This window comes from Epinephelus fuscoguttatus, linkage group LG7 (assembly GCF_011397635.1).
Source record: "Epinephelus fuscoguttatus linkage group LG7, E.fuscoguttatus.final_Chr_v1".
Lineage (NCBI taxonomy): Eukaryota > Metazoa > Chordata > Actinopteri > Perciformes > Serranidae > Epinephelus > Epinephelus fuscoguttatus.
In genome coordinates this window covers 28988402-29001791 of record NC_064758.1, presented here as the reverse complement: position 1 = coordinate 29001791, position 13390 = coordinate 28988402, and the positions used below count along the sequence as shown (strand labels likewise).

Sequence of the window (13390 nt, the reverse complement as noted above, 5' to 3'; positions counted from 1 at the left end):
CAAAAACTACAACTACGACCCTATATGAGCCAGTCCAAGCCCAACCCGAGCCTGATTAAAAACAGAATTTCCACTGTTGATTTATTTTTTTAATTGATTACAGCTAAAGCAAACAAGTCTTTTCAGTGCAGTATGGACATTTGTGATACTGGATGCCTTTCTAAGGAGCCACTCTGAGCACACTCTGGCACAACTGGACCGTTGTATTGTGGCAATGTTGGAATACACCGTTTGGTTCTGGAGCCAGAGCAGCAAGCACAGTATGCAGTAAAAGTGAAGTGAAAAGTTATATAGAAACGCTAGAAATACAACGCTCCAAGGAGGCTTTCACATCAGGGACCCGGGCCTGGATCTGGGTACACTTGACCCCAAAGTCCACTACGTTGTAGTGTGAACATTCAGTGCGTTTACATGACTTTAGAGAAAACTGATTTATTGTATTAGTCCAACTAAAACTGGACTTTTAAAATCGTACAAAATCTAATTTTTCAAAATCAGATTAACACAACCAGATGATGCAATTGGGAGTCTTACTTAAACATGTAAATACTCAGTCGGACCCAAACTGGCTAAGGCGCTCAGCATGTGCTCCATAGTGTCCGCCCCAGGCTTTGACCCAAAAGTTGAAAGCATTAAATGTGTAACGGAAGAAGAAATGGCTAACAACACAGCGAAATCTACATCCAGAGCCGTGCATTTTTGGACAGACAAAATGTACAGAGCTGTTAAGTTGTCCACCAGGGTACCAGTTTGCCACCTATCGTAGTGGAGCTGGACATGCTTTGGTCAACAAATCGATTTCCCTCCTGTGTTTGTATACTGGGACAAGGACAGTGGTCCAACGGCCTAGTCGAGTTATAACCGTAGCTCAACTTTACTGTGCATGTAAACATACTTATTGTGTACCATACCCAGGCACACTGGACTGCTATTGTGACTACAAGGACTCTTTAACTGGTTATGAAACAGTCTCAATTTTATTCTGATGTCTATATCAGACAGCAGCACAGCCCCAGGTACAAACCCAGGTCTGGCATTGCTGCTGCCTCTTACCAGCAGTCGGAGCTCCAGCAGGAGGTGGAGAGCTTTGCAATTTTATTCGGATACGATATGATTCAGTCGTACCTAATATGCAAACACTTTAACGCTGAAAATTGCCGAGAGCCTGACCCGATTTAAGCTCGGGGGAATGTTGGGCCCGACTCAACCTGCGGGGTTTGGGCTGAGCCTAGTTGGGTTTGAGCAGAGAATCAAGGCTTTATGATTAATACATACAATTTTCCAAAAACCTTCTGAGATAGAATTATGTTTTCTCTTGACATGAACCTACAGGGTCAAAGACAGAAGGCAGAAGAGAGATGTGGTTGGTTCATGTGTCGGTGTAAGAAACAGGGAACAGTGTAGTGTGTGCCTGTTTTGGATGTATGGCATGCTGACGCAGCCAGTCACTCAGAGACACACTTAAAAATCAACAACAAATAGCATAACTGATGCAGATGATGAAAAGTTGACATCTTTTAAAGCTTTTAATCGTGGACACAGTACCTCTTCTCGTATTCGTTTCACAGTCTCTCCTTTCTGGAAAAAAGAAAATGAAGGACAGCTTTAAACAGAATCAAATATGCTTTGTGTGAAACATCACAGTGTCCTTGACCTCTAAGTGAAACCTGCTATTTCAAACCACGAATGTCTGATTGGAATTTAGCAGAACAAATTTCAGCTAGAGTTTCAATGCGCAACGCACTGCGGTGGTGTCCTCTGCACTGCTGTCTCAAAAAAGATATCAAATACATCTGTGAAGGGGGGGACGTACACCTGCTGTAATAGCTGTATATGCAGCGAGTGTGAAGACCTCCTGCCAGCAGGGACAAGAACATTTTGTCAGACATTTTGTGTCACGCTGCAGCATGTCCTCTGCTGGTTTTTAAATTGTTTCTTCTCCTGTCCCCAATTTCCTTTTGGCTTTAGTCCATCCAAGCTGTCACACCTCTGTTCACACCTTCGTGCATCCTCTGATGATTCCTTACAAGAGTATCAAAAACTGTATCATCTCCAACACGCTGGGCTACACTGTTATTTATGTCATATTCTAGGGAGGCTTATTATATGTGGTGCACTGTGATTCGTTGTCTGTCTTCTATTGAAGAGAAACCGATGAGAGGTTTGCCAGAGAGATGGAGTGGCAAGTTATTAGTCCGAGTGCCGCAGATCAAGTGCCTCTCTCTCTGTTGAGCTGCACAGTATGTGCCAAGCTCATCTCTCTTTCTTTCCTCTATTTTCTTTTAGATATTTTGATTTCTGCAACACACTGTGGCATCCATTGTGACATCTTTCTTCCCAGCACTCTTTATTTTCCTGCACTTATTTATTTATTTTTGTCCCCGTTCTGTCTTCTATTGATGTCTTTTGTAGGTATTGTATTACGAGGCGTGATAGCTGGAGCTACTGATGCAGCATAGAGCAGCCAGGCCCATCCTAACAGACATTTAGAGTGCCCACAAGGGGCCAACGGTAATATGTCTTTGGAGCTCAGTTTCAACAGGAGGCTTGCAGTCAGCGCACTAATGTTTTTGTTTGATGGATTACTTGGTTGCATTATGGGTGGTGGGGGTTGTGGCGAGGTCTTAAGAGGGTTGGTTTAAGGCAATTACATTTAGGATGGGGATATTCAGAACAACAATTGTTTGTTAGAGGGCTTTGTGCTCTGCGCTGATCTCAAAACAGAATCAAGGAGGGGAGGAAAATAATTCCACAAAGGCGTATTATGAATTCACAAGAAAGGCATAAATAAGGTGTTTGACTTAAATCGATGGAAAATACATACAAAACACATAAGATCAGACACAAGCAAAGTATTACAAAACGTCAACCTCTGATAAAGGACTTTCATTCCTATTATTAATGCTTTTATATATATGCAGTGTTTTGTGAAGTAGAAGAAAACTAGGAATTCTTACCTTTCCTATAATGCTGCCAACCTCCTAAAATACAAGAAGATAAAGGTGATTACATACACTAAATCCACTTTTAAAGGTCCAGTGTGTAGGATTTAGGGGGATTTACTGGCAGAAATGGATTATGATATAATGAGCATGTTTACTTCAGTGTATGAGAATCGCTGTGTTTTTCTGATTTCAGAATGAGCAGTTTGTATCTACATAGTAAGCAGGACCTCATTCATGGAGATCGCCACGTTGCACCACCATGTTTCGACAGAACAGAAAACAATACACTTACTCCAGATATGGCCATTCATGTTTTTTTAGTTTGCATCGGCCACCATAGTTGTGACGAGCCAGAGAAAAAAAAAAAATGCTTCACATTATGTAGCCTGAAAGTGGCTTACGCTATTTCCCATGCAAAAGATGTGATTTGTAAAAGTAGACTTGATGGGAGAAACTCTGACTGATGCTTACAAACATTTTGAAGACGGGAAATTGGCGACACAGATGATGAGGTGGAAGCCTGATTGTAGGAATTGTCGAATATTTTCTGGCGCACTCCATTTTTGGCTTGTGTCTGTATGTACATTTCTAGTATGGATCCTACACACTGCTTTATAAATAAGACCACAGGTCTGTTTGTTTTGGAGAGAAAAAGACCTCTGTGGGTAATTTGGCTCCAGGTAACAGATCTTGATCTTAAGTTATCAAAGACAAAAGGTGGGCACACAGTAGCAGGTGCTGGGCTAGCGACCCGTCTGTGTTGCGCTAAACAGTGTCCGAAAAATACTGATTTGTAATGTGAAACTGCTTTATTCACTGGTTTTAATTCCCTGGTTTTGTTTGTTTTGGAGAGGAAGAGACCTGCGGATAATTTGGCTCCTCCTGAATAAAGAACACTGAAGGAATTGTAACGGGGAGTTCACGTTTGACACATGGAAGAAGTTTCAGCTGGTTGCAATCTGCAATCCTCACTGCTAGATGCAACTAAATCCTACACACTCCTCCTTTGAAAAGCTAAAACATTTATAATCCATATAGTAGCATTTCATTATTTTTTAACTTCTATATACATATCTGGTGTATAATTCACGATGTGGTGACAGATGTTATGCTAAAGAGGGCCCCTATGTTCTGCAGCATGCAATTCAATCATTCATAAACAATGTGAGCAGGAGGCGCGTACCTTCCCATGCATGAGCAGTCGTAGTGTGAGGGTCACTCCCAAGCCCCCGTCTGCAAAGTCCTGCTCACAGTTCATAGTGATGTGGGAGTGGCACGCAGGGAGACGCATGAACAAGGCTCATTCGCTGGTCACACAGTCAGACGAAGGCCAGCGCTCGTTCTCTGGCTCTCCGAGGTCCTTCAGTGCCGCTCTGAGAGGGAATAAGATAAAATATTGATCATTTTAAAAAGAATATCCATGCCCCTAAAGGAATGTGAGAATCAGGTCACATACATATACATCCATGCTCACATACTCCATTGTTTGCACCCAAGATGTAGCTCCTGTGCACACACACACACACACACACACACACACACAGGAAATACAGTGTCATTATTCACTGAACATAATGTGCCACTATTAAACTAATGGCTGTGTTCTAATTCATTCCTCGGAAACTGTGTGCTGTATCTAACTGCATTGTTGACTGAATGATAATTCCCGGAGATCAAAGGCATTCAGATGAACAGAGGACAAATCAAAGCTGAAATCAAATACATTTATACCATTGAGAGGCCTCTGAAAGCGTGCTGGAATCAAGTATCTCTGTGAGGAACTTCTTCATTAGTTAGAGTCGATGTAATATTGATGGTGATTCATAACAAAGTCATAATGAAGAGCATTGTGTGTGCAGGATATTGACCAGAAGCACCAGCAGTGTCAGCGGTGTTGCATCTCATCAGAGCTTCGGGGTCCTAACAGACTGTGGGTGGCCATCGATGAGTAACACTCTATCTGTGTATCTTTATTAACTGACAAGCGGTTCCTCTCACAGCGAGTTGAGTGATTTGTGAAATTGGATGCAAAAAAAAAAAATTGAAATTTCCTTTCAGCCGAGAGTGGTGTGAGATTCATACAAAGTTAATCAAATTCAATTCGAAACAGTTCTCATAAACCTGAAAATGTTTGGAATTTCTTTAGGGACCTGGTTTTTATCTGCTCAATCACAGTCAGCAGGAGAAGGAAAAAAAATGGGCAGAATTTATACGCAGACAGCAAATGAGGAGAGTCTGTGCTGATCCCGGAATGACAATGTCGTATCGGCTACGTGGATGTCAGTAATGTGACATACGGTATGATGATTAATGTGTGAGTCACCTGGCTGCTCAGTCTCAGCGTGATGTGTATAATTAGTTCATGGAATCATTCATGTTTCCTCTTGATTTATATTTGCTTACATTTGTCAGCTGGGACAGGGGAAGGAGACAGATATATATATGTGATGCATAAATATAGCTACTCTGTAGATGCTCTGTGATTAGCAGAACTTAAAGGCAAGGAGAGATGGGACAAAGGCTTCACATTAGGGCTGCAACTAATAATTATTTTCTTTATTCATTTTATTATGTCAGGAAACAGTCATCACAATATTCCAGAAACCTAAAGTGGAATCTTCAGATGGCTGTTTTATTTTTGTCCAACCAATAGTCCAAAACCCAAACAGATTCAGTTTACTGTCACATAAACAGACGAAAAGCAGCACATCCAGGGAGCCGGATCCAGAGAATGTTAGGCATTTTTAATTAAGCAGGACTGAAGCTGCTGGTGTACTCCGTCAGAGCTGCTTTTTAGATGGTGCAATAGAGAAAACCTTCTCCTTCCACCCTCTCTGATGTCAGATCCTGAGGGGCTCTGTCAGACCAAGTGGGTTAGCTTAGCCACACTGACTCTGAAGAAAACAAGATGAGAAGAGGCTACTGTCATGCTGCTGCTAACACGCACAATGGGAACACTATCTGGGGGTAATCAAAGTGTTTTGATACATCACCTGGGCACCAATCAAGCAGTCCCATCAGGGTCAGCCAAGTGTTCCCTCAACCCTATGGTCCCCCAAACCTATGTTCTCTAATGAACTTTTTTTCCATCCCAAATTAGGCCCGGTGTTCCCTCAGCATCACAGCTGGCCCTACCATAACTGGGTTAGGGTTGCCCAGGTTATTAAAGCAGCGAAAATATTACCTCATTGGCAGAGGTTGATCAGGGGAACCAAGGGCTGAGGGAACATAGGGCTGAGGGAACATAGGGCTAAGGGAACATAGGGTTGAAGGAGCATAGGGCCAAGGGAACATAGGGTTGAGAAATCATAAGGCTGAGCAAACACAGGGCTGAGGGAACATAGAGCTAAGAGAACATAGGGCTGGGGGAACATAGGGCTAAGGGAACATAGGGTTGAAGGGGCATAGGGCCGAGGGAACATAGGGTTGAGAGATCATAAGGCTGAGCAAACACAGGGCTGAGGGAACACAGATCTGAAAGAACACTGGGCTGAGCGAACATAAGGCTAAGGCAACAAAGAACTGAGCAAACATGGCATTGAGGGGACACTGTGTTGAGGGAACACATTGTTGAGGGAACATAGGTTTGAGGGAACATAAGGCTAAAGTAACAGTGCTGAGAGAACAAAGGGCTGAGCAAACATAGGATTAAGGGAACATAGGGCTGTGTGAACATAGGGCTGAGGGAACATAGGTCTAAGGGAACATAGAGCTGAGGGAACACAGGGTTGGGAAAATACAGGGCTAAGGGAGCATAGGGCTGAACAAACACAGGGCTGAGAGAACATAGGGTTAAGAGAACATAGAGCTGACCGAACATAGGGCTGAGGGAACATAGGTCTAAGGGAACATAGAGCTGAGGGAACACAGGGTTGGGAAAATACAGGGCTTAGGGAACATAGGGCTGAGCAAACATGGCTCTGGGTAAACACGGAGTTGAGGGAGCATGTTGTATCGATATTGGTTATCAGCCAAATGAGTTGTTATAATTGGTGTATCGTACATCTGCAAAAAAAAACAATCCAATGTCGGGTATCCCTAGTATCTGTGGATGGCAGAAACTTAGAACACGCCACCATTTATTCTGGTGATTTGGTTTTATCATGATTGTCTGGATAATATTTTGTGCCAGTCCATCAAGGAAATGTTGAGATATTTCAGTTTAGACCAAAGTGGGGGACAGGACAAGTGACTGACATTGCCATCTCCGGAGCCATGCCGCCAGTGTAGATAAAAATCACTAAAATAATTAATGAATCATCACAGTGGTTGCTGATTAATTTCTGTACTAATAATCAACACAGGGCTGTCAGGAATATCTTTTTTTTTGGGGGCTTCAGAGCTTCGGTAGAAATCAACAGCGGACATTCAAAGCTTATTCAAAGCTGTCCCAACAAACTCACACCAACACTGAGATGGCTCGACTCTCTTGTTAAACAGCTAATTAACAGTTAACTGGCTGTGTGATGCTAACAGTTAGCCTTAGTGTGGGTGCGGGTGGACTCTCAGCAGCTGACTCCAGCATGGAGTGAAGCTCTCATGATTAACAGCAGAGAGGAAGAAAGAAACAGGGTCAAGGAGAGGCTGAGTGAATCAGTATACCGCGCCCAGCTCTAGTTAGTTAGTTAGTTAGTTATTTCATTGACACAAACAAATAAAACATTTGGGTCCAAACAATACACAAAAACTTAATCAACAGTAAATCCATTTGTAAAGATATTAAAGGGTAAAGCACATAGTCCCATCATTCAGCAGAGACTTGCTGGTGCTCCAGTAGCACAAGACATGCCTGTAACATGACTACATTTCTTCTATCAGTGTCTACAAAGAGTGAGCTCTGTTCAGTGGAGTCATGTCCATAATCTCATTGATATCCTGTGTGTAAGGGCACATGAGTGTGTGTTTTTCATTTTGTGTGCTCACAGCAATGACACTGAAATAAGATTTTACTTATTTTAAATAGTAATGCTGACATTGTGGTGGGAAACACTATGATTTGTGTTTATTTACCATTTCTTTATGGTCATTTCTCAAGAAAAACAACCAAATACAAGTATTCAAAACCTAAAACTGAAACAGACAAACTAATATTTATATATATATAGTTGAATATTTGGGTCCAGTCCTCATTGACTTATTGCTTCAACTCTGCTTTTAATGCTTCAATAAAATGCAATTGATTTTAATTCATCTTTTCAGACATTTGAGATCAGAGGAATCCTTTATCGTCATGGCTCACGATTTTAACACTCATATTCAGTAACAACACAATAACAGACTCTGCTCTTTGACTCATCAAGGCCATTTGTTTGTCTGCCAAGTGAATTCCAACCAGCCTACAGATCCGCTGTGCACCAGCCCACTGCTGCAATCCTACTGACGCCGCCTGGCATATGTGTGTGTCTTTTCTAAATCTGCATGCTGTCTGTAGATTTGGTGAGCTATGTGAGGAGATCATGTTTAATAAATGGGTGTTATTTTAGATGAGATCCAATTCCTGAGAGACTTGTTGTAGGCAGGTTTATTGCTTTTGCTCAGTGCACAAGGCCATTGCTGCTTCGCTGATTTATTCATGCACTAGATGTTTGCAAAGACATGTTATAATGCTCACTTCTTAAGAACCCACAGAGCTTGACTGCCTGTATGGGCTTTATATTCCCCTCCATGGCCACGGTGCAGTCTGACACGCCAGCCCATCAAAATGTGGTAGTAAGTGGAGCAAAGTGTCATTTTCCTGGATTAGATTGCACCAAATCAAACTTCCTCTGCTTTTTTTTAGAGAGGTGCTCATTTCATTGACTTACAAAGCTATCAGTTAGAAGCTCATCTCCATACAATTTCCATAAATATCAAACAAAGCCCTGGGGGTTGACTGGAGATAAACAAAAATGGGAACATTTTGCTTGCTGTTAGCTACAGATATAAGGCAGAGTAATCACGACTTTAAGCTTGATCGATGCATCCTGCACACGTGTTATCGCAGAGCACATTTGTGCAACTTGTGGGGTAACTTCATTATGTTTAGGCACTGAAGGGCATGGCTAAAATGTTAGCACTTTATTGCATTAGGAGCTAATGGTTGGAGGGATCATTACATGCTGCTCTGTGGGTTGATAACAAGGCATGTGCTCTGTGTCTGTGTGAGGGCGGAGAGTCTCTGAACTCCCTCGTTTCCAGAGTCCCAAGCAGCAGCAGCGTTCCAGGATGAACAGAGCCCCTCTGTTCTAAATTAGACCTGGTAACTCAGAACAAGGAATTAGCAAAGTGCAGACTGCAGCGCCAGGCTGCCAAAATACAGTCAGAACAGGAGCGAGAGGCGGAGAGCAAATCCACTGTCCTGCACCTCTGTCACTGACTGTGTAACCTTGGTCCTGCTCTGCCTGACTGAATCCAGTATGCAGGAGCTCCTCGTTATGAGTCACTGCGTGTATTCATCTTTATATACACTGAATCAGGCATGACTTTGTCAAACCAAATGACTGACACAAAAACAAATGGCCAGAAGAGGCAAGTGGTCAGTCTGCCGTTGACTAATTAAAAATAAGTTTAAACAATAGTAAAGGAGAATTACGGTTTATCACAATTTGGTCTCTATATTTTCTTCATCATTTCTGTCTTATATCATTTCTTAAATGTGAAATTGTGCGTTACACGCCATGAAAGACTGTGATGCACTAGGTGATTGACTTAGTTAAAAGAGAGTTTTAGTCGAAAGCTGCACATTAAAATATAAATGTTATTCTTTTTATTTATTGCTGCCTTTTATGTCGAGTTCAATGTTCAATCTGTTCAGTAAAATAATGTTGGAAATAATTTCCTTTTATTTTAATTAAACAAGCAATTTGTTGTATTTTAGCAGTATACTGAAAGCAGCAATAAGGCACAACTGAGTACACTTAAATATCAGTTTAGTATGTCGTTATTTCATACAACATATTTTCCTCATATTGTGCAGGCTTGGATCTCCTTGCAGTTTATACTCAGGGAACAAATTTCTGCTGAAAAGACAATTAACTTATAAAAGGAAAATTAATCTGCAACGATATTGAGAATTGATTAAAGGTATACTATGCAGGAATTATCAGTCACTGTTTATAAACAATATTGCTGGCAAATATGAAAGTGATAGACAGCCCCAGATTCACTCCGCTTGGTGTTTTGCCTCACTAAATTTGTATTTTTTTATTTTTTATTTTTTGTGCTGTGTTCCCAATTTCTGTAGCTCTCTCTTTGACGTGTGCTGTTTATGCTCACTACCTTTTTATAAAGTCCTGAACTCACCTGCGTGCTGTGCCCAGGAACGTCCTGACTCCATAACACAGCAAAATAAGAAACAAATACAAGGGAAGAGTCTCTGCAGATAATAACAGCCGCACACACCTATGGTGGGTCATAAGTGATGACTGATGAATTTTGTATGAGTCTACACATTCTTTTTTGGGAAAATCCTGCATAGTACACCTTTAATTGTAAATTAAATGTCATTTTTCAGTCAAAAATGCCAGAAATTTGCCACTTCCAACTTCTTTAATGTGAAGATCTACCGCTTTTCTTTGTCATATATTACAGGAAATAAAATATCTTTAACTTTTGAAGTGTTGTTCAGACAAAACATGATATTTGAAGATATCATTGATTCTGGGAAACTGGAATATGTGTTTTTTAAAGCTACTTTTGTATGTTTCATAATTGCCTGATTAATCAATCATGAAAATAACCCTTAGTTGCAGCTCTTAAAGGAATAATACCAAATATAAACAAACACGGAGGATAGTCTGCTTGTAATACTCTTTTCAAAAGATGCATAAAACTATTGTGTGAGCTTCACTGATATCAGAAAAAATGCCATATAGTATGTATAAAATGCAATAGCATACACAATTAACCAGATATAAATATGTGCTTCTCTGGCTAACTTAGGGCTGGGCAATATATCTTTAATATATCCATATCAGGAAATGAGACCATATCTTTTCAGATATTGAATATCGTATCGTCTTTTCCTGGTTTTAAAGGCTGCATTACAGTAAAGTGATGTAATTTTCTGAACTTACCAGACTGTTCTAGCTATTCTATTATTTGTCTTTACCCACTTAATCATTATCTCCACATTACTGATGATTATTTATCAAAATCTCATTGTGTAAATATTTTGTGAAAGCACCATTAGTCTAACCTACAATACTGTTGTAATATTCATATTGAGGTATTTGGTTAAAAACATCTTGAATTTTTCCCCTATCCCCCGGCCCTAGGCTCAGTGTTATAATTACAGATAGGAATCATGCCAGGAACAAAAATAAGGTCCAGTTTATTACCGAAAGATGCAATGAACAAGAATTATTCTTTAAGATATTGAAAGGATTGTTTTCTTGGTCCTATTTCTGTGATGCACACATCAAAGATGTCACGGATAAAAGCAGCCGACATACATCCCTTGACAGCCGCCAGCAATAGTTTTTTCTTGCCATGTTTTCGGGAGCATCCACTCCAGAGAGTGTGTCGAGATGAAAAGGATGTTGTACAACCCGCTTGTCTAGAGGACTGGACACCTGTTCAGAGACAACCATGTCCCTCACACAACTGACAAACAGACGGCTGTGGGCTAGCTTACAGGAAATGAAGAAGGAATGAGGACATGCCTGGTCTCCATGGTGAAAGACAGAAACAGGGTTCCCTTCTGCATATAGTACATACAGGGGGTCGGGGGTATTGAGTGTCTGCTCGATAAACACACGGAGAGGCAGAGAGGATAGGGTGTCCCCCCCGGGTGGGCACGCATACAGCAGTAAGTGAGAGGGTGTCAACGTGTGTACACGCGCATGGCGAGGGCAGGAGGTGAGAGACCATTCACATACATGGAGACAGCCACATTCACAGGTCTGTGTGCACCAAAACAAACCCTCATACAGCTGCTGGGATGAAAGAAGGCAACAATTCACACACACACACATAGGCGGAAATTGTCCCGTTGAAACACAGGAGCAAACAGGCTTTGATCTGCTCAGAAGTTCCACAGGAGGACTTCTCCTGCGTCTGTCTGTCACGAGCACACTCAAAGTGCTGCCATGTTTGAGTACATGGGATGACACAATGAGAGCGTCACCTCCTAAATGATGAAAAATCTCAGACAGCACAAGTGAAGGGGCCCTCAACGGGCTCCCCCTCATCAGTGGTCAGCCAGTCGGAGTCTCCTCCAAACTCAAATGAGATCCTCAGGGAACAAATGTGTGCACACAAGAGCAAACACAAGAGAACAAACACATGTAAACAAACCATTTGGAGTGTCTGTCTATGAATTTGACTACATACTGTATCTGAGACTATGTGTAGAAGCTCCAAAAAGTATTGGACTAACACAGCTAATGACTGCACATTTAAAAGAATACTTACATTTCAGCAGAATTACGACTTGATGCAGAGGCTTCTTGATTAAATGAACTCAATTCCATGTGAATGAAATATTCACAGAGGGGTCTGCATGTTTGGATTAGCTCTAACAGCATCACAGCCATAAGTCATGCTGGGATTCATCAGTAATATTGCTTTATGAGCCGAGCTGCGTAGCAGAGACGACTCTATGTGCAACATAAAACGCCTGTGGAAATGAAGCACACCTTAAAGGGACAGTTCAACCCATGAGTTCCATTGAATCACTTTTTATACCAGTGATGCATGGTGACCACTGCAGTGAAGAGACTTGTATACCCTTTGGAGCATAGTGTGTGTTAATTTTCTTTTTACGATGATTGACTATTACATACATTGAAAAGCTTTGCATTTCATGTCTCCATCTGCTGGTGGGCCATCGTGATAAGAGTATGCATGCATAGTAGGATGTTAATTCCACCACAGAAGAGACTTGATGATCACTGAAATCAGGTGGGGGAAAAAGTGGTTATATCAGTATCGGTTATTGGCCAAAAAATCAGCAAAAAATCCAATATCCTGAATTTCTTTCATCTTTTATCTATTTATTTATTTATTGCCTGTTTGGTTTAGCAATATAAGCAATACAAGAATAAAAATCAAATGTAATTGTAGACAAGCTGGGGGTTTACCACGTAATGGTCGGGACATGGTACTACAACTTAAGTGGTTCAAAATGGCTTCCAACCATCTAACCGCTGTAGTGGCCACCATGCATGAAAGGGCTAGATTGTTTTGGTGTGAGTCAATGGAAATAGTTGCTACATGGAACTGCTCACAAAAAGGTCTGTGGATTATCTTGAGTGAGGTCATGATTTCTGGAAAGACTCATTAGTGTTGTGTTTTTTTTTTTGTTTTTTTGTTTTTTCGCTTTGAGCACCACAAGCCAAGGGCCATCTAGGTCCATTATATTCAAGAGTAGACAGACATCTCTATGGCCGATATGTTCAAAACTCAGCAACTCACACCAAAAAAATCTAGACTGATAAATCCGATGTCATGTAAGAGGAAAAATC

The 13390-nt window shown here is 41.3% G+C and overlaps 1 protein-coding gene across 1 annotated transcript in view; it reads right to left on the bottom strand.

The window, feature by feature from the left end:
* The window catches only part of LOC125892140 (poly(rC)-binding protein 4-like), a 56811-nt gene that overhangs the window by 32136 nt on the left and 11285 nt on the right, over positions 1-13390 (bottom strand). Inside the window, exons 2-4 of the mRNA XM_049581932.1 lie at positions 4129-4318; positions 2958-2981; positions 1546-1578 (exon numbers count right to left, since the gene is read on the bottom strand). Of these exons, the coding sequence (XP_049437889.1) occupies positions 1546-1578; positions 2958-2981; positions 4129-4236 (165 nt within the window). The 5' untranslated portion in view covers positions 4237-4318. The remainder of the gene's footprint in view (positions 1-1545; positions 1579-2957; positions 2982-4128; positions 4319-13390) is intronic.